This window comes from Idiotropiscis lumnitzeri, chromosome 10 (assembly GCF_059441095.1).
Source record: "Idiotropiscis lumnitzeri isolate Australia: NSW breed Sydney's pygmy pipehorse chromosome 10, RoL_Ilum_1.0, whole genome shotgun sequence".
Taxonomy (NCBI): Eukaryota; Metazoa; Chordata; class Actinopteri; order Syngnathiformes; family Syngnathidae; genus Idiotropiscis; species Idiotropiscis lumnitzeri.
In genome coordinates, this window is record NC_142400.1 from 11,891,872 (window position 1) to 11,914,906 (window position 23,035).

The 23,035-nt window shown below is 39.9% G+C and overlaps 2 protein-coding genes across 2 annotated transcripts in view; both read right to left on the minus strand.

Moving 5' to 3' along the window:
• LOC148329369 (dynein axonemal heavy chain 11) overlaps positions 1-11,659 on the minus strand; it is a 33,600-nt gene extending 21,941 nt beyond the window's left edge. The window contains exons 1-36 of the mRNA XM_088306576.1: positions 11,593-11,659; positions 10,674-10,885; positions 10,316-10,537; positions 10,075-10,242; positions 9,857-9,973; positions 9,612-9,749; positions 9,407-9,519; positions 9,119-9,323; positions 8,777-8,878; positions 8,291-8,686; positions 7,766-8,092; positions 7,075-7,329; positions 6,825-6,994; positions 6,526-6,748; positions 6,327-6,443; positions 6,150-6,236; positions 5,898-6,056; positions 5,624-5,707; positions 5,357-5,515; positions 5,150-5,272; positions 4,810-4,932; positions 4,065-4,289; positions 3,900-3,991; positions 3,693-3,819; positions 3,461-3,601; positions 3,086-3,319; positions 2,624-2,755; positions 2,246-2,406; positions 2,013-2,169; positions 1,769-1,914; positions 1,569-1,685; positions 1,353-1,491; positions 1,174-1,266; positions 783-977; positions 623-700; positions 392-524 (exon numbers count right to left, since the gene is read on the minus strand). Coding sequence (XP_088162702.1) covers positions 392-524; positions 623-700; positions 783-977; positions 1,174-1,266; positions 1,353-1,491; positions 1,569-1,685; positions 1,769-1,914; positions 2,013-2,169; positions 2,246-2,406; positions 2,624-2,755; positions 3,086-3,319; positions 3,461-3,601; positions 3,693-3,819; positions 3,900-3,991; positions 4,065-4,289; positions 4,810-4,932; positions 5,150-5,272; positions 5,357-5,515; positions 5,624-5,707; positions 5,898-6,056; positions 6,150-6,236; positions 6,327-6,443; positions 6,526-6,748; positions 6,825-6,994; positions 7,075-7,329; positions 7,766-8,092; positions 8,291-8,686; positions 8,777-8,878; positions 9,119-9,323; positions 9,407-9,519; positions 9,612-9,749; positions 9,857-9,973; positions 10,075-10,242; positions 10,316-10,537; positions 10,674-10,885; positions 11,593-11,659 — 5,737 coding nt within the window. The remainder of the gene's footprint in view (positions 1-391; positions 525-622; positions 701-782; positions 978-1,173; positions 1,267-1,352; positions 1,492-1,568; positions 1,686-1,768; positions 1,915-2,012; positions 2,170-2,245; positions 2,407-2,623; positions 2,756-3,085; positions 3,320-3,460; positions 3,602-3,692; positions 3,820-3,899; positions 3,992-4,064; positions 4,290-4,809; positions 4,933-5,149; positions 5,273-5,356; positions 5,516-5,623; positions 5,708-5,897; positions 6,057-6,149; positions 6,237-6,326; positions 6,444-6,525; positions 6,749-6,824; positions 6,995-7,074; positions 7,330-7,765; positions 8,093-8,290; positions 8,687-8,776; positions 8,879-9,118; positions 9,324-9,406; positions 9,520-9,611; positions 9,750-9,856; positions 9,974-10,074; positions 10,243-10,315; positions 10,538-10,673; positions 10,886-11,592) is intronic.
• Positions 11,660-11,717: 58 nt separating this feature from the next.
• LOC148329370 (dynein beta chain, ciliary-like) lies at positions 11,718-12,946 on the minus strand. Its single transcript, XM_088306733.1, has 4 exons — positions 12,579-12,946; positions 12,329-12,472; positions 12,032-12,225; positions 11,718-11,961 (listed from the first exon to the last, which is right to left on the minus strand). The coding sequence occupies exons 1-4, from the start codon at positions 12,795-12,797 to the stop codon at positions 11,718-11,720; spliced, it is 801 nt and encodes a 266-aa protein (XP_088162859.1). The 5' UTR covers positions 12,798-12,946.
• Between the last annotated feature and the right edge of the window lie 10,089 nt (positions 12,947-23,035).

Genomic DNA, 23,035 nt, shown 5'->3' on the forward strand with positions numbered 1-23,035 from the left:
TTGAGAAAGAAAACAGGAAAGGAGAGTGTAAGGTATTCAATTTCTGTTTATTTGCAGATTTAAAAGAACGGTGCACCCCTGGCTGTTTGTGGGGTACAGGGACCAGGCCAGCCCACTAATATCAAAAATGCACGTATAATTGATGCCCATTATAAAGTCGTAAATGCACTTGGGTTTATACATGAAAAATTAGGGTTGCTCCCCTCACCCCCAAAAACTCAAAGAACAACAAAAAAAGAAAAATAATTTAATTAAATGCAAAAATTTGAAAGTATATAAAAATACTCTGAAATAATACTGTGAAATCCCGTGGCTTGGTGAATCTGCCTGTGCTGAACTGCAAATTAAGCGAGGTTCGACTGTATTTTTATTTAAAATAATATGTACTTGCCGTCTTTCCACTCTCGGGTGGCAGGATGGATGAAGCCAAACAATTCATCTCTGTCAACTGCTTTTGGATTGAGGTCGTTCAAGACAGGCTTTCTCTTCAGGTTTACATAAGTTTTATAGAGAACCCTCAATATCTAGTGAAAAATGAGCATAGTATGTGACATAAACATAAACACTACTGCACATAGATTAATTTAGTTTTAAATGACAATCAAATACATTAATATCTAACCGAGCTTTTTCCAGTTCCAGCATTTCCAACAACAAAGATAGAATGGCGCACAGCCATAAGTTCCACCAACTGCATCACCTTAAAAAGAGACGCAATGACATTTTAGATTTTCATGAATTATTGTAAAAGATAATTATTAATGAGCCATATTGAGCTAAACCTTGAGGATGAATGCTTCCTCTGGCTGGAGTCGGAGAGAAACAGTGGTATTTCTGACTTCCTTTTCAAAGTCCCAGTCTCTTTCTCTCTCTACTTCTAGGCCAGGAAATAGATCTCTCAGCAATCCAAGGAAAATTGTGACATCATCTGTCACAATTTTTGGCAAGTTGAAATCCCTCAGTGCACGCATCAACACCTAAGAAACACACTCAATGGTTCACGAATGTTTTTCCTTTTTTTTTTGTTAGTTTACTGTACTGTACTAATATTTCTCCCGAGTAAAACCACAAGAGATCATTTTCACAGAAAACCTTGATCTTATCTCTGCTCAAATTGAGAATAAAAGTGATGACCACACGGCACCTACATTTTCCAATATAATATCAGATCACCTGATCCTCGGGTCTTGTCTTATCTCTTCGTCTGAGTGCACCAGCCACCACCAAGACAGACTTGACTGCTCGTAAACCCCAATCATAGTGGTCCTAACGGATAAACAGTTGGTGTGTAATTACGTAAATAATAAATATATAAATACACAAAACAACGTAATAAGTGATTATTATCCGACCTGCTTGGAAAGGAGCTCTTTGCACAGAGTGTAAAGAGAAGTAAACCTCCTGGCCAGAAGCTTGGCACCACAGAAGCCCTCTGCCACTAACATGATCTCACAGATGAGCTCAATGTCAGGTACCACCATTGCGCAGGGTCTATGACAGCATGAAGACAAAGCATATATTTACCTAAAGCTACTTATTGATTCATTATAAAGGTGAACAATTTCCACCTAAACAAAGCCTTCAGGTTCTCAGGTAGTTCGGTCCTTCCTGCATAGCCTGGATTCATAGTAATGAAGATCCCCACTGAGGGCTTTAAGAGAATTTCAGTATTCAGGAACAGGAATCTGAGGACACGTAGAGCTTTTATCAGTACAGGTAAGACTCATCTTGTGCAAAAGGCTTTATACATTAAAATTCATCTGTATACCTTTTCTTTTTAGATCGGATGGCATCCTGGATCGTTTTCACCTGCACCGCAACAACAGACAAAACCTCGACGGAGATGCGATTGAATTCGTCAAAGCAGCCCCATGCTCCAGTCTGCGCCAAACCCTTATAGATATTGCCTGTTGACTAAAGAGTGCAATAATTTTTTTAAAAATACATAAATGTACTGTAAATAATGTATGAATACGAAATGAGCAAAGGTAGTTGATTATGTTATCTCGAACCTTGTAGTCCATCTGCTCAGAACAGTTAAAGATGTAGACCATGACACCCATTGCTCGGCCAAGATCTTTTGTGGTCTCGGTTTTGCCAGTCCCAGCAGGTCCCGCTGGTGCCCCACTCATGGTCAGGTGCAGTGACTGAGTCAGTGTGATGTAGCAGCTAAGTTATTAAAGGAATAAACAGTGTGTGAAAACCTTTGATGCATTTTCTGAATGACAATGGCCAGCGTTTTTACCGGTCGGTGAGGGGCGTGATGACAAGACGTGGTGTATTTCCAAGATATTCGTACAGGTAAGGGAACTGGGCATCACAAATGTTAATGAAACAGTGTCGTTGCGGCTCATTCCAGCAGTGTCGGAGATGGGAAAGCCATTGGAAGGCTTGCGAGCTGGTGACCTAGACACACAATTGACAACTGACAAACTGTAGAAACAACGATACAGTGAAAAAGATATATGACAGAACTAATTTAAAAATTTTGTTTCATTAGTCAAATAAAATGAGCCTAAATTCCGAAAAGTCATCAGATGATGAACATGATTTCTGAGATTGGGCTGTAAAAGATCAAATTTACTTGTTCTATAGTTTGTTTGATCCAATTTATGTTACTCACCTTTTGGGCAATCAAGCTAGCGACAACATCCCTTGCATGAACATCAATGGTGCAAATAGTCATGATCTTCTGCCTGTTTCCTGGACTCAGCTCGCTCAGCAGCATGTTGATTAACACGTTTAGTTGAGCAATCTGGGGGAGATTCAAAAGACCAACTTCAAATAAATCAAAGGCTACCAAAAATAGCACTATTAACCGTCTAACCCTTGACTCGTCATGTGAAAATGAACACTGGAACTAGATAATGTAGCGCAAACACCTTGTGACTAAAATATCACTAGAAATGGTCTATTTGTCACTTGTCTTGCATGACAGCTCTAATCTGCCTGTTGAAGGAATGGGAGAGATTATTAAAGCAGCAGTCAAGGACATGTTAACCTGACATGGCACGGGAAAAACTGACAAGAACAAGTCTAATGCGATTATGATGGCCTGGAAAACATTCACACATCCTCTTCCCACCTGTTTCTTGTTGTAGTCTTTAAGAGCAGACTCAAATCCTTCTTCCATTCTTTTAAACACAAGCTCCACATCGTTACTCCACCATATCTGCGACGCAGTCAGAGCAACTTGGGCCGGGAAGTCAAGAATCCACTGTTCTCTGGGCCTTTCCTCATACACTGATACAGCCTCAGACAGGTGAGCCCTCACACTTTCCCTCATGGACTCTTCCAGACAGGCAAGCCACACTTCCACCTTTCACAATATTCATGTTAGAACATGTAAAACATAGCAATGAATTTTCAGAATCCAACTGAATATTATGGGATTTCTCTCAACATTAATGAAACATGAGCTATTCTATTGTGGAAACAATATTTTATCGGAATATCTTACCGCTCCATTACAGTAACATTCCTTCTGGAATGGTACGAACTCCCTTTCTTTGCTGTACATGCCCACAGCTTGTTTAGATTGATTGTTGGAGAATTCCAGATCAGACATATTATCAAATAGTTTTAAGAGGTGGCATGTCACCTGAAAAACAATACAATATAGTGATGCACAGTAAATATTGAAATGTGGCTATTAATTAATAATATAAAAACAAGATGAAATAAAAAAGTACATCTTTGGGGCGGCTTCCCTTTGAGAGAATATCCAACAAGTCTGCAGATGATATGAAGTAGAATCTCGGAAATGAAAGTCTTTTGGTCTCCAGGTATTCAGCAAGAGCCTTTTCACACAAGGCCAGCCTGGCAAATGAGAAGATTTATGAATTACAGTCACATCATTCATGTTTATAACAACAAAATTGAATGCCCTTTTGAATAACCTTTTCTGAAGATCTTCCAACTTTTCAAATAGTTTTGGTGTATTGGTGGCTTCAATCACATGTTTGGTTTTTGCACTGTCCAACATCAATTCCTGAAAAGGAAAACTGGATTCAATTTGATGTCCCGGTTGGTCCAGAAGTGCAACAATGAATGCAAGTGTAGACCTGAAATTCAGCATCTATCATTCGGAATCTGTGAGCATCTGTTGGTAGTTGCTGGCAGATATCATCGCAGCCTTTAAAAATACTTTCTAAATAGACCCATGTCCTCTGCACCTCCATCCAGACCATCAGCACAGAGTCAGCCACCGTTAGCTGTCGCTGAAGTTCCACAACTTGTACAAGAAAGTGATCTATGTGCTTGCTTTGAAAGATGCCCTGGAGCTGAACCTTGAGGATGGGTGTAAAGAGTTGGAAGGAATTGTATAAATTATCTAACATTTGGTACAACCATAAATAATCTGCAGTGAGTAACATCATCATAAACTCATATCATCACATGCACTAGTTTCACTTTCAAGCAGTATCATCAGTGCCACAACGCCACAAAAAACTGGGGGAGGGATATGGCCAATTTACACAAAGAAAGAGGCACTAAAGAAGTAAGACTTCTAATTGCCGGCTACAACCCCCCCAATGCATCTGGTGTACATGTACAAAGACCGCCAGGGTGCAACAATGCCCCATGTGCAACAGCAGCTATAAATCTGAGGCTTCAATAGGGACCTCTCCAGTGTCAGCTGTGCTGTTAGACAGTCAGACAGAGGGGCCCCATTTTGCATTCTCGACCATTCAGCATTTAACTACCAGTGCTTCTAACAGACAACTCATCTTGAGACCTAGTCCTTGTGTGTTATAGCTACAGCCTTTTTGAGATGATAAGGTCATACTGAGAAACTTAGCAACTTACCTGATGATCCTCAAGCGTCTCAATAAGCTTCTCGTCACATTTAAGAAGGGGGACAGAGGTTTGGTAGTGATCTTCATATGAAAGCTCCATTGATGCCCATATTTGACAAATTTCTGTCACAACCTGAAATTAAAGCACAATCATTCTAGATACACAAACTGCAGTTTGTGCCTGCATGAACAATACATCACTCATGCAAAAATATCATCTCAGCCATTCCAGGAGAACGAACCAAAAGATAGTAAAATGTATTAAAACAGATTATTTTAATAGTTATGTCCGTGACAATTGTTTTCTAGATATGATTTTAACCATTATGCGTAAACAATCGAAGAATAACCTTCTCAATGCCCATTTCTTTAACTGCTTTATCCACGGTGTTGCGGACTTCTTCTTCATAAAGATGAAGTTGCAGAGCCAAGAGGTCTGCCAAGGTAGTATGATCAGTCACAGTGAAGTTCATCTATATATAAAAATAATAAATTCATGTAAAAAAAAAAAAATCAAATTTCTATGGAGCAAGACGTTGCTCCAAAGTAGTGCGCACCTGCATTGTTCTTATTAGTTGCACCCAGTGGCGTTCCCGTATTGCAAGGTTCTGCAGCTGACTCACAGCTCGCAGTGATGTCAACAGGTTCTTCACAAAAAGGTCTAGGCCAGAATACACATTCCATACACGAGCCTCTTTGTCAAGCTTCCGCATGTCCTACACAAACAGAAGGCTCATTACCATCTTTTGTTAGTGTATTAGACAAATGTGATAACCAAAGCAGTGGTGCATGTCAGGAAAGATGCACACAGTTGGTGATCTCACCTTTGCAAACCCTCTCAATTCTACATCTATCTGCTCTATGTTTATCTGCCTCCATTTGCTCTTTGTCCAGTGATCCACGTTGGTCTGCAGAGATAAAGACACACATCTGGGTCACTGGGCTGAGGGAGCTTAATTGGGGCATTTAGTGGCAAAAGAATTAATGACCACACAGAGGGCAGGCTGGTCCGATTTTTGAGTTATTGCCTCTTGTGACTTTTAGAGGTATTTCCATTTTCTTACTATTTTTTTAACATTCTAACCATGACGTACTCACATGAACATATATGACGATGTCCCACAGTTCTTTAAGAACATCGATCTCTCGTTTACAGAGCTTTATGTCTTTATAGTCAGGGATTGTCACGTCAAATAAATTTGTCGACTCCTGCAACGCCGACAATTCTTTGTCCATGTCTCGGATTGCTTTTTCAGACTATACAACAGAAGGCAAGACACGAGGGGAAATCTGTTATGTAGAGTGTCAAAACTAATATGGCAAAAATTAGGTAACAGTTCAAACTCCTACTTTATCCAGACTAACGTAGGGATGAGATGTTTGGTAACTGAAAGGTGCAGTTGCTCTAAAGATGTCCCTGAATTGGCTTTGTTTCACCTGAATAACAAATAGAAGTTTCATGACACAATTACATCCAAGTATGCTCTATTCTATGCATGCAAAAACAAGAAAGAGATGAGTTGTGACCTCAAATTCCAAGCACCGTCTCCGTAAAACCATCACTTCTTCATTTTGCATAGAGGACACCTCATGCCGCACTTTTAAGGACAGTTTTTTAGCCCCATTCCATTTTTCAGGAAGTTCCTAGCATATGTGTTTGTATTGAAAAGGGTTCATCATTTGCGGGTGAGAAGTTAAATTAAAAAAATAAGTAAAATTCCATTACCTCGAGTTGTGAATACACCTTGTCCGGAATGGTCACTCCATGCCTTTCTAGGAGGATTACTGTCTCTCTTAGAGGCTCAAACATCTTGTCAGTGACAGCTTGTCTGTCTCTAATAGCCAGGAGGTGACTCATGACGTCCACCAGACTATGGTAGTCTCCTTTAGGCACACACTTAGCAAGCCCTTCAACAGTAGTACGGACAAAGCCTTGAAGGTCATCAAGACTGAAGGGAATAACGTGAAACGTAAGAATGGCATAAAGACAGTTTTCTTTGCATTTTAGGTAGAGTCGGTGGTGACCTGTCTGTGACATATGTCAAGAGGTGCTCCTTAAAAAGCCAACTCCACTTCTTAATAGTGTTCAAGAGGCTGACTTTGAAGAGCTTAACGTCCACTCGAAACCATCCATCAAATATTCTGGAGTCTTCAAGTTTGCATGTTTCAGAGTACAGATCCTCATAGTAATCAATCTGTTAAATCAAGACCACTGTTATTTACAAATGAAAAGCTCATATGATTTTGGAACGAATTAGGTGAAGACGCCTTTCACCTGTTCTTTGAAGTGCTCAACGGTAGGAGGGCTCTCTGGGAGAATATCAGCTGTGTGAGCCTCCACCTCATCAGGTGTTAGCGCCCGTGCATACAAGAGGAACTGGCTGAGGAACTCCGCCCGGTCATCTTGCCACAAATGGGTGTAGCAATCAAACTGTCTCTGGTACGAAACGGCTTTGTTGAGAACGTTCTCAACTCTCTCCATCACTTCCTTCCGCAAATCCAACAGATCGAGCATGTCTTCCATTACATCCTGTAAGGGTTCAATCACATGACTAAAAAAAAATCTAAAATGTTTTTTGTGGCAAGTGGGGACACATTTTGGCTTTACATTCTTACTCTTTCCCTTCACAAAGTACCTTCATTATAGAGAGACTTTCCTTCTGCATATTGTAACACCCCCCCCCTCGAAGTCCAGTCAAGTATATCAATTTATCATTCCACAGTAAATATAATAGGGGCTGATTAACCTAACTTTGTCTATGACTTACTTGTAAGTATTCTTCTTAAAATCAAACCAAACCATAATATGTTGCATTTAAGCAAGGCCATATTAATTGATTTAAGAATTAATTAATCATTAAGAATTCTATCATGTACAGTAGCTGTCTTGAACAAAAACGTTCAAAGACATTCTCCCATTGCATTTAAAACACAAAAACTATGAACCAATCAATGAAAGTCTGTACCTGATAGCTGTCCATGCTTGACTCAGCAGAGAACTTGTTGATATTTATTGACACCTTAAATATATCTCCAACAAGTCCTTCAACAAGCTCATAGAAGCCATCTCCAGCATCTCTCTGCAGCGACGGATGGAAGATCATGCCCAAGTCCGTGAGCATCAACTGTGCCTCAAAGAGAGGCGACTGCCTCCAGTCCATGTTGTCCACAAAGAATTGGAGTGAGTGGCCGATGTAGCCAAAGAGCCCCTCGACCACCATCTCGTCCACATATTCCATGTAGGACTGCCAAGCGTCTGAAGTCGGGTCTGCATTGAAGAGCACCATGTTCTCCTAAATATGGTTCAGAATATTGTGGAGAGGAGAGAATACACATAGAAAATGTAGCGTTATCAGAAGCACTTTCCTTGCTCTTTAGGATTACATTTTCCAGGAACAGTATATCTCTTGGCACAGTATCGATAATTGATTACACATGCATAAAATATGACCTATTGTGAGAGAGGATAAATGGTTCAAATTGTGATGTACCTGCACCAACTTGTGGATGGAGTCGCCATCTTTTTTTATGGAGCTAGCTATTTTGCTAACACGGTCGCCCCTGTCCTCAAGTTGTAGTAGTGAGCTTTTCTTGTTGTCCTTTCTATAAAACATAGTGTGCTTGCTCCATCTCTCCATCATTGATTGCATGGCATCACGGTTCTCCTTCGCTCTAGTGGCTCGGTCAACAAGGTCTTGGACCTGGTTTTTGATGATGCAGATGAAGCTCCAACAGTCCTGCTGTTGCCACGTCAAGTCAGTCTCTGCTCTTTTCAGGACTTGGTCTACTGAAGCCAGCTCATCTCTGATGAGCGGGAGTTCAATTTCGAGGACTGTCTGTTTGAGTTTGTTGTACCACTGCACTACAAGCTGCAGATTCCGCACATACTAAAAAATATTCGGATATATAATCAGGATTTTTTTTTAAGCACTGACAAAACAGTAACAGTTACTGCAGAGTACATGTGAGTTTCTAACCTTTCTGAAGAGGTCACGTTTCTCAAAAACAGTCATAGCTGCCACAGGAATGTTAATGTTGAGCGTTTGAATATACTTCACATCTGTCAAGACTTCAGCCAGCTGAGTAGCCAAAAGAAACACCAGTGAGATACCTTTATAGACACCTTAAATTTTACATAAATACACTTATATAAACAAATGACTTTTTTTTTTTTTTTTTGTGGAACTAAACCTAATGAGTTGGTATTTGCACCGCCGTCTATGGTACTAAAATGCATATCACCAATTATTATAGGAACTAATATTATTTTAAAAAACAGCATTGTAAGTGTCTTCTTGGAGCAAAAAATGTGAACTCACCTTGGGATTGAAATTGACTGAGATGAGGTAGTTTGAGGAATTTCTATACAATAGCGGTTGTTTCAGGTTAATCTGGCAAGCCTGCTCCAAATCGTGACACCACTCAGAGTAAACCTGTTCCTCACACTGGTGTAGAAGACTAATCATCTCCTTATATATGTGGTGCTCCTTTGTTGTATCCATACCTCCCCCTGATCTGAAAATGCTGAATAATGAGTCATGAGCTTTAATACACTACTGCATCCACGTACACGATATTAATTTTAGAATTAAGCTGTTTCACTCAACCTTTCAAAAAACATTTGTATTTTTTCCCATGGGGCTTCAATGCGTTCTCTGATCATTTTTGCCCATTTTAACGTTCCAGATGCACGAGCCATGTTCTTTCCAAACCTTTCCAGCTGAAAATAAACAGAGAATAATAATTGAGTGTTGCATGCTATTTTCTTCACATTTCATTTTTTGTAATATTAATTTGCCTTTTTGTACCTACCTCATTGAGCTGTGACTTCAGGAGCCATTTACATTTGTCCAGCTCATCTCGATATTGTTGCAGCAGTAGAGCAATGTTGGGACTGAATATTTGTCTAATGTGTCCTCTCTCAAGAAAAGGTCCAAACATTGTTAACAGCTTAGGACAAGAACAAGAGAAGATGATGCCATGAATGTTTTCTGTAAGAGTGACTGAGCCAACTAGACCAGTTTAAAGCACATTTTTGCAAATCCAGTCCGTCTTACTTTAAATGCTGCTTCAAGTCCTGCGCAATCCTTAAATACTGAGCAGAGAAGGCTCGCAAATCGGCATTCAAAGTCCGCAATCTTTACTTTGAAATCCTGATATTCCTTCTCAAAATCCTGGAGAAACATTATGTAATGTTACAGTGTTAAAACAATGGCGTCAGTTTGGATTTGGTTGAATTAGTAGTTTGGAGAAAACCTTATTGTATGAAAGTCACCTGGGCATTGCAGTCAAGAGGGCTGTGATCACATTGTATTAATACCAAGCAGTGCTCACTGAACTCAGTGTACATCCGAGCAGCATGCTCACTGTAGAGTTTGCCTTTAGGCCCACCGAATTCCAGCTTTTCCAACCTTTTGAATTCCAGCATTAATTGAAAAATGTCCTGCAATGAAAAAAAGTACACAGTGGAACCTAATACCTGACGTAAAACATACAGTACAAAGTAGTATCCTCACCTCCAGTTGTAGCATGCGGTTAAGAAAGTTGTTGAAACGTGTAAAAATCATAACGGATGGGAAATCCCAGCGTGCATGTTTTGCATGGCTTGCCAACTTCTCCCTCTGGTTCTGATAACTCTTTTTAAATGATAGGAAGAGTTTTATCACCCTCTTCACCATGTGTAGACCATCCTCCGGGTCTTCTCGCAGTAATAAGTCAGTAGACAAATATGTAGATGCCTATAAGATAAAATAGCACATCTGTAAATGTGTAAATCAACCTCTGCTGTCACATATGGGTTACCATCAGAAATGTACTTTTATTGCATCTACAGTACTAGCACAATAACTACAATGGTAAAATCACTTGGCGTACTTGTTCAATGAAGAGATTGCAGAGCTGTTGAAGTAAGACGACAATTCGTGTCGGCCTTTGATATGGTTGGCAACTCGTCCAGATCAGGGATAACAGGTGAAACAAGATTGGGATGGAGGCTTCAACATGTGGGAAACCTTCATTTTCCATTTGAGAAAGATGAACACACAGCGGCTGTAGATGGAGGTCAATGTCCTCGGCTTCAAGGAGTGCTTTTGAGGAAAAAAAAAAGATACAATATGAAAATGTGTTTTCCTCTGATGCTCTAATAATAGGACAAACCCATTCACTTTTTTATTTTGCTTCTGCTCATCTCATAAGCATAACCTGGCTTTCTTTTTCAGCAAATCCATTTTGAGGAGGTTTAGTCTACTCAGTGGGTCAAAACCAGCTGCAAATGCCTCCAGTCAACTTCCTGGTAGGCTGCGAAGCAACCACTTCCAAATATAGGCAGGTGCCCTTCCTGGTGGTGAACACCAAGAAAACCACGTTCGCCTTTGCAAGTAGAAATACTAAACGTTAAAATCAAGAAAACAGTGCGGTCTCGTGCAGAGTTAAACGGAAAAAGCTCTATCCCTTGTCCTAAGTACCTCCAGGATCGTCTCGTCAGCTGACCTAAGGCGGCAGGCAGGAGCGTAGGGGCGGAGCAGCTCAGAGCGGTAAGATGGGGCGAGACAATTTAAAGATTTAAAACAAATAAAAGAATCATAAAATGGGCGCTGAAATGCATGGGAAGGATGTGGCAAAAGAAAATGTCTACACATTAAAAATAAATATGAAGGTCTCATGACAGGAAATAATCCATAAAAGCCTTAGAGTTAGGGAAAAAGTCTCAATATACAGTCTAAAATTGTATGTAAAAAAAACAATTATTTAGAGTCTTGCTTGGTTTAAAAAAAAGAAAGAAAGAAACTCTTACCATCAAATACACTTCCAATCAGGGTCTTTATGACAGGATGATAGCTGCTTTCCATCATCTCCAACATCACTGCCATCTTCTGGATAACAGGACTCTGAAGCTACACAGGAAAAACACATTCTATATCAAGGAATACCAGGAGATGAAAATAAAGAATACGGCCATTTTTCAGTACATGCCTGTTGATATATGCTCTGAATATTGCGTTTCCTGGAAGCCCAGAACTCCAGTTCTGCATCAGGCCCAGGATTACTGCCAGTCAGAAGTATGTCTGATGAATCCTCCTTCAACATTTTCTGGATCAGATTGGTCCAGTCGCTGACCTGGGTCTCAATGTTGTGAGCCAGAGCCCTGTCATAGCTACCATACCTGTGAATGTGTTTTTTTTTTAATAACTTCTGCGCAATTATCTGATCTGATAACATTTGTGTACTCTTACATTTTAAAAGTACTGGATACATTTTCCATCCAGTCTGTGTCAGGTGGCACAGCGAGGATTGCTTCCCCCAAAGCACGTCTCCGCACAACTGATGTTTTACAGCATATCCGTTGTGCATTTCGATTAATGTCCTCTGACAGCAGTTGTGGCCATGTGTGCTGGTTAAGACTGTTGGACAGCAGTGGGACACATACCTTGGAAGTAAACAAGACAAGTAAAAATAAGCAACATAAGTAACTCAGCAAATTAGTTTTTGATTTAATTATTAAGCAAATGATGGGAATCGTATGGTATGACCTGTTCAATTATGATTGACAATTGCAGTAGAGGACATGGAGCCAGGACACCAAAAAGCAGAAGCTCCTTGTAGTTTTCTGAATGGACGAGGGCAGCACGCTTCTTTGTGGCGCAAATGAACTTATTTCTGACAAAACCCGGGGTCTAAGTTTGAAAAAGTATGCAGTAAAATATACGACACATTTCAATAACATTTAGCTTTGCTAGCACAAATGCTATCCTAGTCGATACTGTAGCACTGTAAGCATACCTCATTAGTAGCGACCAGGCCACCTGTCTTTGTGGAAAAGAAATAAACAGCAGAGTGTTTTTCAAAAAGTTCTACCAAAAGTGTTTGGAAGTCTTGACTGGAAGCACATAGTTCCCACGTTTGAGGCTGCATTTGTAGGAATTTACAAACTTTCTCCTCGACAAACTTTACTCTTACGTCGTCAAGAAACGAAGGCGCATTTTCCTCGTCGTCCGACATGTTGGCTCACTTTACGACCCTGACTTATACAGAAAAAAACCACTCATTTGATATCCTTAAAAAAAATCCCCGAAATGATTAATTAGTTTTACTCCCCACGTTTGTCAGCGAAGAAGACTAACCGGAGGTGAAGTCCACCTACCGGGGAGGTTCAGCGTGCGGTTGCCAAGCAACGGACAGTCTCCTCAATCACTGCCGATGACGTTCTGGAGCTCTGTCTGTCACCATGGGGAGTTTTGGGGGTCATGTTTACACGGGACATACAAATGCAATCTGATCATTCAATCTCGTTGTCGGGGGACGTAAATATTGTTAACAAATTGACGTACCTTCGAGGCAGAGGCCATTAAAAATCGAAGTATTTTTCAGAATGTATGATTCCAAAGCATTACGCACACTGCAGTACAAGCAAGTGGGAAGGGGGAGGTTACAGACACGCAGTGTGCTCACAATTGTAGCGGAGTGCAGAGCCTTGTATATTGAGAGACCTTACACTAACCAGGCAAGAGTGAGATTGATACGCGAAACACTCAAATCAGTTCTTCATAGTATTTTAAAGTTAATACTAGTTCGAGGACAGATAGTAGACTTTGTAAAGTTAAAATTTCATTTCGGGCAGACTCCACAAACAAGCTACAATGGAATATACACAAACCTTTGCCCATTGTTAAATTAGAGAAGAAAAAGACAAACAAAGATAGACACCTGAAAATGCAAGTCTATGTTGGTGCTCGAACAATAGTTCAGTACACAAAAATATTACCTTTTTTGTACTTCACAGCTCATTTTAAAGAGCACGCCGAGTTAATGGGAACCAGAACCCCACCCCCTATATCTCCCACCACCACACAAAAGGTAAAAAACGCGAAGTTGAGTTTTTTATTTATTTTTTTTAATTCTTTTGATATTATGATAATGGGATTTACACCTCTAATGCACGTTGCAACCCCCCGGCATGATTCCCAACATTCTAAATACTTGTGACAGAGACAAATTTAGATTTAAAAATGTGTTTTAAAAAAAATGTCGGCCGATGACAACGTTAAAGTTTTCATTTTCATCCTAAACCCGGTTTACCTTAACTAGTCAAAGGTGCAATCCTGGCGAATTAACGCATTTTAACCCCATGAAGAAGAAACTTCGGCGGAAACAATCATGACTTGACTTAGCTTTGCACAATAACATCAACAACGATCTTTGGTTAAAATGCAACGTGGAATTCTTGTTAAGGTACGCTGCTTCAAGACAAACTTTAACAAATACTTTAACATTTTATTTGCCAATGTTTCATCGTCCTTGTCTTGCTGAGCGAGCTGGGCTTGTCGGATGGCTGATCGCCGTTCGCTCACTCCAGCCGCTTACTCTATGCTTATCCGGCTCCACTCTGACGAACTGAATGGCAAATTTTAATAATTTTATGAGTTTTTGAACAGAATATTCTTTAAAAGTGCAGTTCAGTTTTTAACATGAAAGAGACTGGTGTGATACAAAAGGGAAGATGCTGGGTAATGGTAGCCAATCAGCTCACGGGATGAATCCACACGTGGGCTCATTGGTCGATCTTGCGCCGGGAACCAATCACGTGCCTGTGGATATGTACACCTCGGTCAACTCATGTCTTTTGAACAATTGTTTCTTTTTGGAAAACCCACAAAGCACTGAACCCGCAAAACGTGAAGGCAAAGTGGCAAGGGAACACTGTCCAAATTCTGCTTGCCAAATAAGTCATTCATTTTATAGAGATGCGAGGAACTGCCAATGTGGAGTAAACATTTTTGACAGGCAATCTCGTTTGAACATGTGTTTTTAGCATCATGAACTGAAAATATGTTTGAACGTATACTTGCTAATACATGCACGCTCATAATAAGTTAAAGCCACATAAACATTGAAGAGCCATTTGGGAGCCGAAAGAGGAGGAAGCCTATCGTAAAGAACAGGCACTCAAAAAAGGGAGGAAATTCTCATTACAAATTGCTGTAGCTAAACAGTATACTGTAGTTCACTCATTGAATATTGTTACGTTTCAGAACACCCCGTTCAGTGCCAAAGAAGAATTACCATTTAAAAAATCTACAAATCTTGTATTGGAATTTGGATCTCATTAGCTGTGCAAGTGCTTAACGAAGTGTCCCATTAGGGCATAATTGTAGCTCGGTATGGCTCATTTGCAGATTAAAACAAAGTTGCACTCACTTTAACGTTTCCTCCACTGGTATTCAAGTGAAGAAGCTCATAAACAGCAAAACGTGACTTAGTCAGCTCGGGTTTGCAGGTGGCAAATGCCATTTTGGCCCACATCACCAACAATAACAGGACCACCTGTGTTGCCGAGATTGACAGCCTGTTGCCATGGTGCTAATAACAAGTTGGAAGCAATGCAATGAAGCAGTAAAGATGAAGATGGCTCCCGATTGATGCCAAACATTCATTTTTTGCTGTAAAATCTGAACAGGTGTTAACATGGTTGAGAATGTGAGTCATTTAATGTACCCGTGTAGTTTAGATTCAACTAGGTGAGAATATATTCACGATTTCATCTTAATGTGAAGAGAAATATGTAAAAAAAATGGATATTGATCACTAACCATGAAGCACCAATTTGGGTCAGCAGGAGGAAAAATTATACATCCATCCATTATCTGTACCGCTTCTCTTCACAAGGGTCGCGGAAAATTATACAGTATTTTATAACACTAATAATAACATATTATAATGATATCATAATTAATTTAATAATTCAAATTTCCCCATTGTGGGACTAATTTCTTATATGATTCCAGCTTTACTTTTCTTATCTTATCTTAAGTCTGTCAAAGAACATGTTGCCTGACTGTAAACAATGATTTTGACTTACTGGATGGGTTAGAGTTGTGTTTGTACTTTGTGCAATTTGTCTTTTGGTTTTGACAAAATGTCACATTTATCAAGTTGAAGCAGCTCATCAGGGTTGGCAGTGAAAGTTCGCTTTTCTTCTTTTGATGCCAAAGTCCTACAAATAGCTAAAAATATGAAATTCATAATCCAATTAATCACCAGCCTTAAATGACAAGTGTTGCACATCAAATGCATTTGTTGCTAGTTGTGGACTAATCAGAAGTATAGCAGTGTATATGTTATTTGAGGTCGTATTACATTTATGCGCATGGTTAAAAATGTAAACAGCAGAGTGCACATTTAAAATTGGTGGGCTGGCAGCACGGTGTCAGAGTGGTTTGCACATATGCCTCACATTAATGAGGTCGGAGTTTAAAATTAGGCGTTCCTATACAGAGTTCATCCGCTCTCCTGGTGTTTGCATCGGTTTACTCCAGCTTCATCGTACATCCCCTACATTAATGTGAAGCTAATTCAACACTATAAATTATCAATAGATGTGAATGTGAATGTTTGTCTACTTGGCAACGAGTCCAGGGTCCACCCCATTTCTTCTCTAAAACCAGTTGTTCTCCATCTCACCTTAATGAGGACCAGAGCTACATAAAATGGATGAATAATAGCAATATTGCAAAATAACCTTGTGGCCTAAGATTCATTCTTGGCTTGAATAAAAAGAGAAGTGCTTTTTCTTTCTACTTTTTCCTCTTTTTCTATCATGATTGGGTCCTCTTATAAAATATGAATGTATTCACAAATCAGTGCGTTGTTGTAGTTCCAGTGTAGTCCTGTAGAGGGCACTAGCCTTTCTCTTTTGACACGTTCACCAATGGACCGCAAGAGGTTGGGGAGAGACTGAACGACAACTTAAAACATACAGATAAAAGAAAGAAGAAAGAAAGAATAGACACACATTATAATTATTCTTATTATTATATTGTAAATCAAGATTAATATAGTTTGAAATTGTGGCGGCCGTTATGAGGCGAGCAAGCGCCTGTTGTTTTGTGACCTCCCGTCTGTAATAATTGTTCACACTGACAAAATAATAATATCTTGTCAGTCATTACTTCATGAGCTGTCTCCGGAAACATACACACACGCACACACGCACACAATAGTTTTGATCCACTGGTGGCAAATAATAACCTAAAAGTGAAGTGAGATGTGGGTGGTACTGCAACCTGTTGTGAATTAATTAATTCAACAAGTACTTAAAAAAATGGGGAAAAAACAGGATTGCTATGATCTGACAGTTGGATCTCTTTGTCAGATCACACAGAAATCCCAGTGGTGCAAGTGCTAATGCTCTTGAGGTGTGATGTAAGCCCCAGAAGGTACAAATTTGTTAGTCCACACCCGAGGGCATCTGGTGATGGATATGCTGTCCTGGGGGAGCAGCAAAGCCTCAATACAACAGCCGGGCCGCTTATCTTGAAAGGCTTGTTTTTAGTGCCTCCTCTGCAGTCAAACAAAAGCTTTAAGAGCCCCCATTACCTTACAATTGTTCTTCAATCCCCATTGTAATGTTAGCTCACACACATACAGTACATATTAAAAAACATATGCCATGCATTATACTTACTAAGTGGCTTAAATGGCTGCCTAAAAAAATACTGAAAAAAAAAAAAAAAAATATATATATATATATATATACAATTTGTTTTTAATTGCATGATATGAAACATGAAGCCATCTGACACTTTTCCTATGTGTTTGTGATGCGAAGGGTTTGTGTGTTTGTCTTTAAGGTGGGGAAGGGTGGGTGTGTTGTGGAGGAAGTCCAGGTCCAGGCCGTTAGGCAGGTCTCCCCTGAGGACGTCCAGGCCACTTGTGTGTGAGGGGCTGGTTGATCCCACTTAATCAGCATCCTGAGAGACTGGCACTGCCCCCCTCCCTTGGCCATAATGCCGGGGGGTCACTATGGGCTCCTCCAAATGAAGTGCAACCTCGCCAGACAATGCTGCTGTCAATCAGTCTTAACCTGAGCTGGGGCCTTTATTCCTCATATAGTGTACTTGTATAATCATTCACTCCATAAATGTAAATTAATCTCATCAATGTTTTGACTAGTGCAAGGCAAGGATACATCCGGAGCTTCTTTTAGTGTATATCAAACGCTTCATTTCTCAACGTACAGTTGGCCTGTATACAAGGAAAAATCATGCATGTCCTCTACGCAATGTTAATCTCAGAGACACTGTACACTTGCTTTACACTCGACAGGTTAAAATTCTCGGCTGCTGTTTTACATAATGTACGTTAATCATAATTCTCCTACAGGGTAAGATAATCTCCCTAAATCGATCATCAAAGCCTCATGCGGTTGAGAGCACATTCATCTACAACAGAACAAGATAATGAAGACACCCAAGGAGGCTTTTGGGAATTTCCATTTTATTGAGACTATAATTTGTACCTGCTCGCACGGAACATGCAGTTTGTTGCAAGGAATATCCCGAGGGCCATTTTAAACGACTGTCAATAGAGCCTCATACGCCGTTTCTCAATACTCAGGCTTCCTCTCGTGTAACATTTGCAGAGCATGTGTCCTGTCGCTTTCTTAAGCCCTGCACGAGTTACGTAGACTGCCAGTTAGATATTCCGTTCACAAGATGTGATTTATGCTCCCGTGGTGTGAGGCTCGCAGGCAAGAGGATCACAGGTGGTTTGGAGCTTGTGTAAAAAGTTTTAATATGCAGAGCTCGGCGCAAGGATTACAGCCATTCACTGAGGGAGAAGGGTGTTCAATAATTGTGTGGAATTCAACAGAGGCCTTACAGAATGTACAAACGTGTGAATCCAAAGAGTTATAGATGTAAAAACTTTGCCTGCTTTGACTGATTGTGTCCTTTTAAAAAGAACAAAAAGACAAATAGTTTGCTCGCACACAGCTCATAAAATGAGCCAAATGCGTTGTGGCTATTCATTACTGTCAACTGTGCAGTTAAGGACCTCTGAAAGGTGAATAGGTCGACCTTTGGTCATGTCACAGTAAAACCCTCAGCATCAAATCATGAGAGCGAACTGGATCACTGCGCTCCCTCGGAAAGCCGATACTTGACTCATTGTCTTCACAAAATACGTTACAATTCATACGGATGTTTGTCTTGTACGTTTGTTGTCAAAATAAACTTTCTGTACAACCGGAGGCAACAATTTCCAACTTGGAACACGTGTGGCTCATCATTAAACGTGATACCGCATTGTCCTATCAATAAACCCACATTCAAACATTTTGAATTTTCTGCCAGTGGGCCACAGTTGTGTTGAGGCATGTCACCGGCAATTTCAAACGCTCTCACAGGCCTCCCCGCTGAGTTTACAACAGTGATCATCCCTCTCTTTTATTCTCCTTTTAATACTTTACCCTACAGTAAATTGTTCCAACGTACCTGACTGGACCTTTCTCATATCCTAATGGTGGCATTTACAACCAACCCCCTTCACTTCTCTGACTAGTAATTTAGACCCAGAGGTCAGGAAGGCTTTGCAGTTGTGTCGCTAAGTGAAGTGACCTTTTCAACTCGGCTTTAAGTACGTTACCTACCACTTTTAGTCTCAAATAAGATGTTGTTTAAATTTAAACTGAAAATGCATGTAAAATCAGGTAACATTCTAGACCCGGAGTCAGCAGCCGTCTTGAAGGTCAGAGCTATTTTGTGTTTTGATTAACGCGAAAGGCTACCAGTTTGATACACACGTTGGAAATAACAAATTTGCTCATATTACCTTTAATACTGGTATTGTTGGGGCCTGATCGATTTAACTGTCCGATATGAGCTGCTTTTTTATTCACATTAGCACAATACAACAAAAGACAAAGATGATGATATTAACGCCCCCCCCCCAAAAAAAAAAAGAACCCTTTTTGGTTTTGGTACATAAAAGCTTTTTTTGGGGATGTGCTGTTTTGTTTTTATCATAACATGACAATGACAATATCGTGGCAATTTTAATATTGCCACTATTGTTACATCCCTATTGATCATGCTAATGATTTCTCATAATGATTAGGCAACAAAAATCAAGACTAAACTTCTTATTTTTATATATATCTACTAATGTTCACAATTCCAAACAATAATGACCGCAACATTTCTGGGAAATCACAATATTACCCTCACTGGTGTATAATTTTTCGACCTGCACCCCAGAGTTTTCAGAATCAAACTGGACAGATTGCATATTTTTGGTAAAAAATGTTAAAAATCTGCAGAAGGTATGAATACATTTTAGTTTAACTAAAGGATGCGGTTAGTCAAGTAAATCAAAATCCTTTTAAATAGTTAAACTGCGCAAAAACTGTTAACACTTGGAAAGGCTTGAGAAAATGTGTTTAGTCGCTAAGAAGAGATTGCACAGACAATGGGATATTAAACATACAAACTTTGCCATAGATTCCCAGCTCAGTGGTGTAAGGTGCACGGTTGTGGTTTTAGAGTTCATATATCAACATATTTACCATAAATTAAACCCCACAAGTACATTAGTTTCCCTGCTGCTTTGGATTGTTAAAAAGCTGCAATAACTTGCACATTTATAAACCTTGGCTATCATGCTGTCAGAATTTCCCCTGTGAATTTATGCAAAAAGTGCACCTCCCCAAGGTTACACAGCAGATTCATTTAGTCCTTACTGTGTCACTCCTTATCCCCTCCCCGCACCCTCCCCCTTCTCTCCCAGCTCCATTAGACCCTGCAGACTAATCGAGCAGTACCAATTGCTCCCGCAGTGAGATCATTAAGTAAATTATTTTAAGATCAAACGGTCAGCAGCCACAATGAAGTCCTATGTAATGGTAAAAGCCTCCCAAAGTACCACCCGCCCTTATCTTCCCAATTAAAGCCCAGTGGGGAGAGCAGTGCACCTCTCAGGTGGATGGCCCGCCACACCACCACCACCACCACCTCCACCCAGGCTTCTTTAGCTTGAGGCTTAGGTAGGACCCACTAATTGGTCCTTTGAACACAACTAACCCACTGACAGGATCTGACTTGTATGCAGTTTGAGAGTGTTAAACTCTTCCCGACCACAGTATTAAAGCAACTATGATAGTCCACTTGTTACGTATGATAACATGGATTTTTATGGATTACAGTTCACTTCCTGCATTTGATTAGGGTGGCAACAGGAAGGTTGGAATGCCCTCCAAAGGTGATTCTGCTCACATCTTTCATTGGTGATTATTGAAACTCACATCCATCCATTTATTCTCAATATAATTTATCCTAACTCGGGTTATGGGTGTGCTGGAGCCGATCCCAGGTCTTGTTGGGAAAAGAGGCAGAGTACACTTTGAACTGGTCGCCAGTCGATTGCAGGGGAGATAATGACAACCATTAACACCTATGGACAATTTAGAGTCTCCACTGAACCTTCCATGGATGTTTTCGGAATTTGGGCGGGAACCGGTTTCCCGGAGAAATCCTATACATGTATATGAAGAAGAACTCCAAACAGGAAGGCTCAAACCCAGATTTCAACCCAGAATTTCTGAACTGTGAAGTGCACGTGCTAATCATATTGAGGTATACAGTTTATTTATATTATAGTTTTATTATTTTGCTTCCAACCAATAATAGGAAACACTAACACTCTCATTAAAATAATCATTGAAATTATCGGAGCAGCGATACTGACATGTTAATTTAAATAATGAAAACTCCACACAGGACTGTCTAGATTCAAACCTGGAAACTCTCAAGCATGTAAACATGGCCACGATGTCTTTCAATGCTATGCAAGTAAAGACAAACAAGATAACAGTGGCTCTTTGAAGAGAAACAAGTGCAATTTATAAGAATTACATTCAGCGTGATGGTTAATAGTATTGTGATTTTATATCATAATATATTTAATTTTTAATTGTTATTTTGTTTTTCTCAAAATATGTCCTTGCATGAAACCGGGCCATGGGGCAAAGTAGGTTGCGGACCATTGCTTTAAGGCACGATTAATGATGAACGGTAACATGCGAGAATATTGCTTATGCTGGTGTGGTGGCGACAATGCCTTGCTCAAGGGCATTTTGAAAGCAGCCAGCAAGGAAGCTAACGAGCACAGCAGCACCCTCAGCAAAAGATATCCCAGTCCATAGAAAGTACAGACTGCACTACTGCCATCCCTAACCCGAACCCGCAAGACAATATAATGAGATGAAAACATTCAAGAATATGTGCACAGTAATACAATTTTGTGTGGGACATAATAAAATGCTATTAGTCAGTGATTGCTCACTAAGTGCAGACTTTGGGTGGACAGCTTTCCTTTCAATAGGTCAAAGAATTATAAACCTGGAAATGTGGAAAAAGAGTAAACATTGGTCACATTCCACTCAGAACAAGCCACGCTTCCACCGTTAGTTCCCCTCAGCTGACCAAGTGTTGAAATTGAAGTGTGGAGACAGGATCCAATGCAGCAAAGTGACTGGGAGAGTGATTTATCCTCCTTTGGCATGAAGCATCGGTGCCATCAATCACATGGTTTTAATTAGTGATGGCCCCCCTCAGTGGCTGACAATTGTGCATGTAATTCAATTTGGGAATCGCTTCCGCCTCAAGAACTTGCCTCAAACATTTGTCAAGCCATCGGAAGTTCATGCACAGGGTGGATGCTGATGAAGATGACCACACACTACTTGGCCAAGAATGTCACAATGAACTCACTTCAGAGCCTTTGCATATAATTACGGAATATTTTTGGAGATACTGATAATTTTCTAATGAAGTCTTTGTATTGTGTTGTACAATAGCCTTGTTGGGTTAGCACTTTTTCATTATATATTTGCTGTTTAAAATAAATTTTTTGCTTGTTTTTGTCTAGATAATACTTATATATATGTATAAATATATATATATATATATATACATATATATATATATATATATATAAAACGCACAAAGTCAGAAAATGCTTCATTAAAGGCAAGTCATATTACGAGGATAAATCTATGTATGCATTGACGATTATTGAGGATTTATTGTTGAACTTAAGCAGCGGGTGCAGTCAATGTTCTGTCAGAGCAATAACAGCAGTTCAATGTGATTCTACCAATTTTTGTGTGCTTCCAAATCTGTGTCTCTACAGTGACATCATACTAGTGCTGTCATTTTGTTTCCCCTTGAAGTCAGCCTCTGAATGGACAAGACCCAACAAACCTATTTAGCTCACAACACTCCCAGATTGCTCATCCCGCATTGAAATGTTGGTTTCTTCTGATGTCCCCTTCAATGGGAAACCCGACTAATACCAATAGTAAAGGATTGAGTCTTAAATAAAAACAATGACAACTTCAACACTTAAGATGGCCATTGAAATGCAAAAATGTCAATAGTGCTTATTTAGTCCCTCAAAGACAC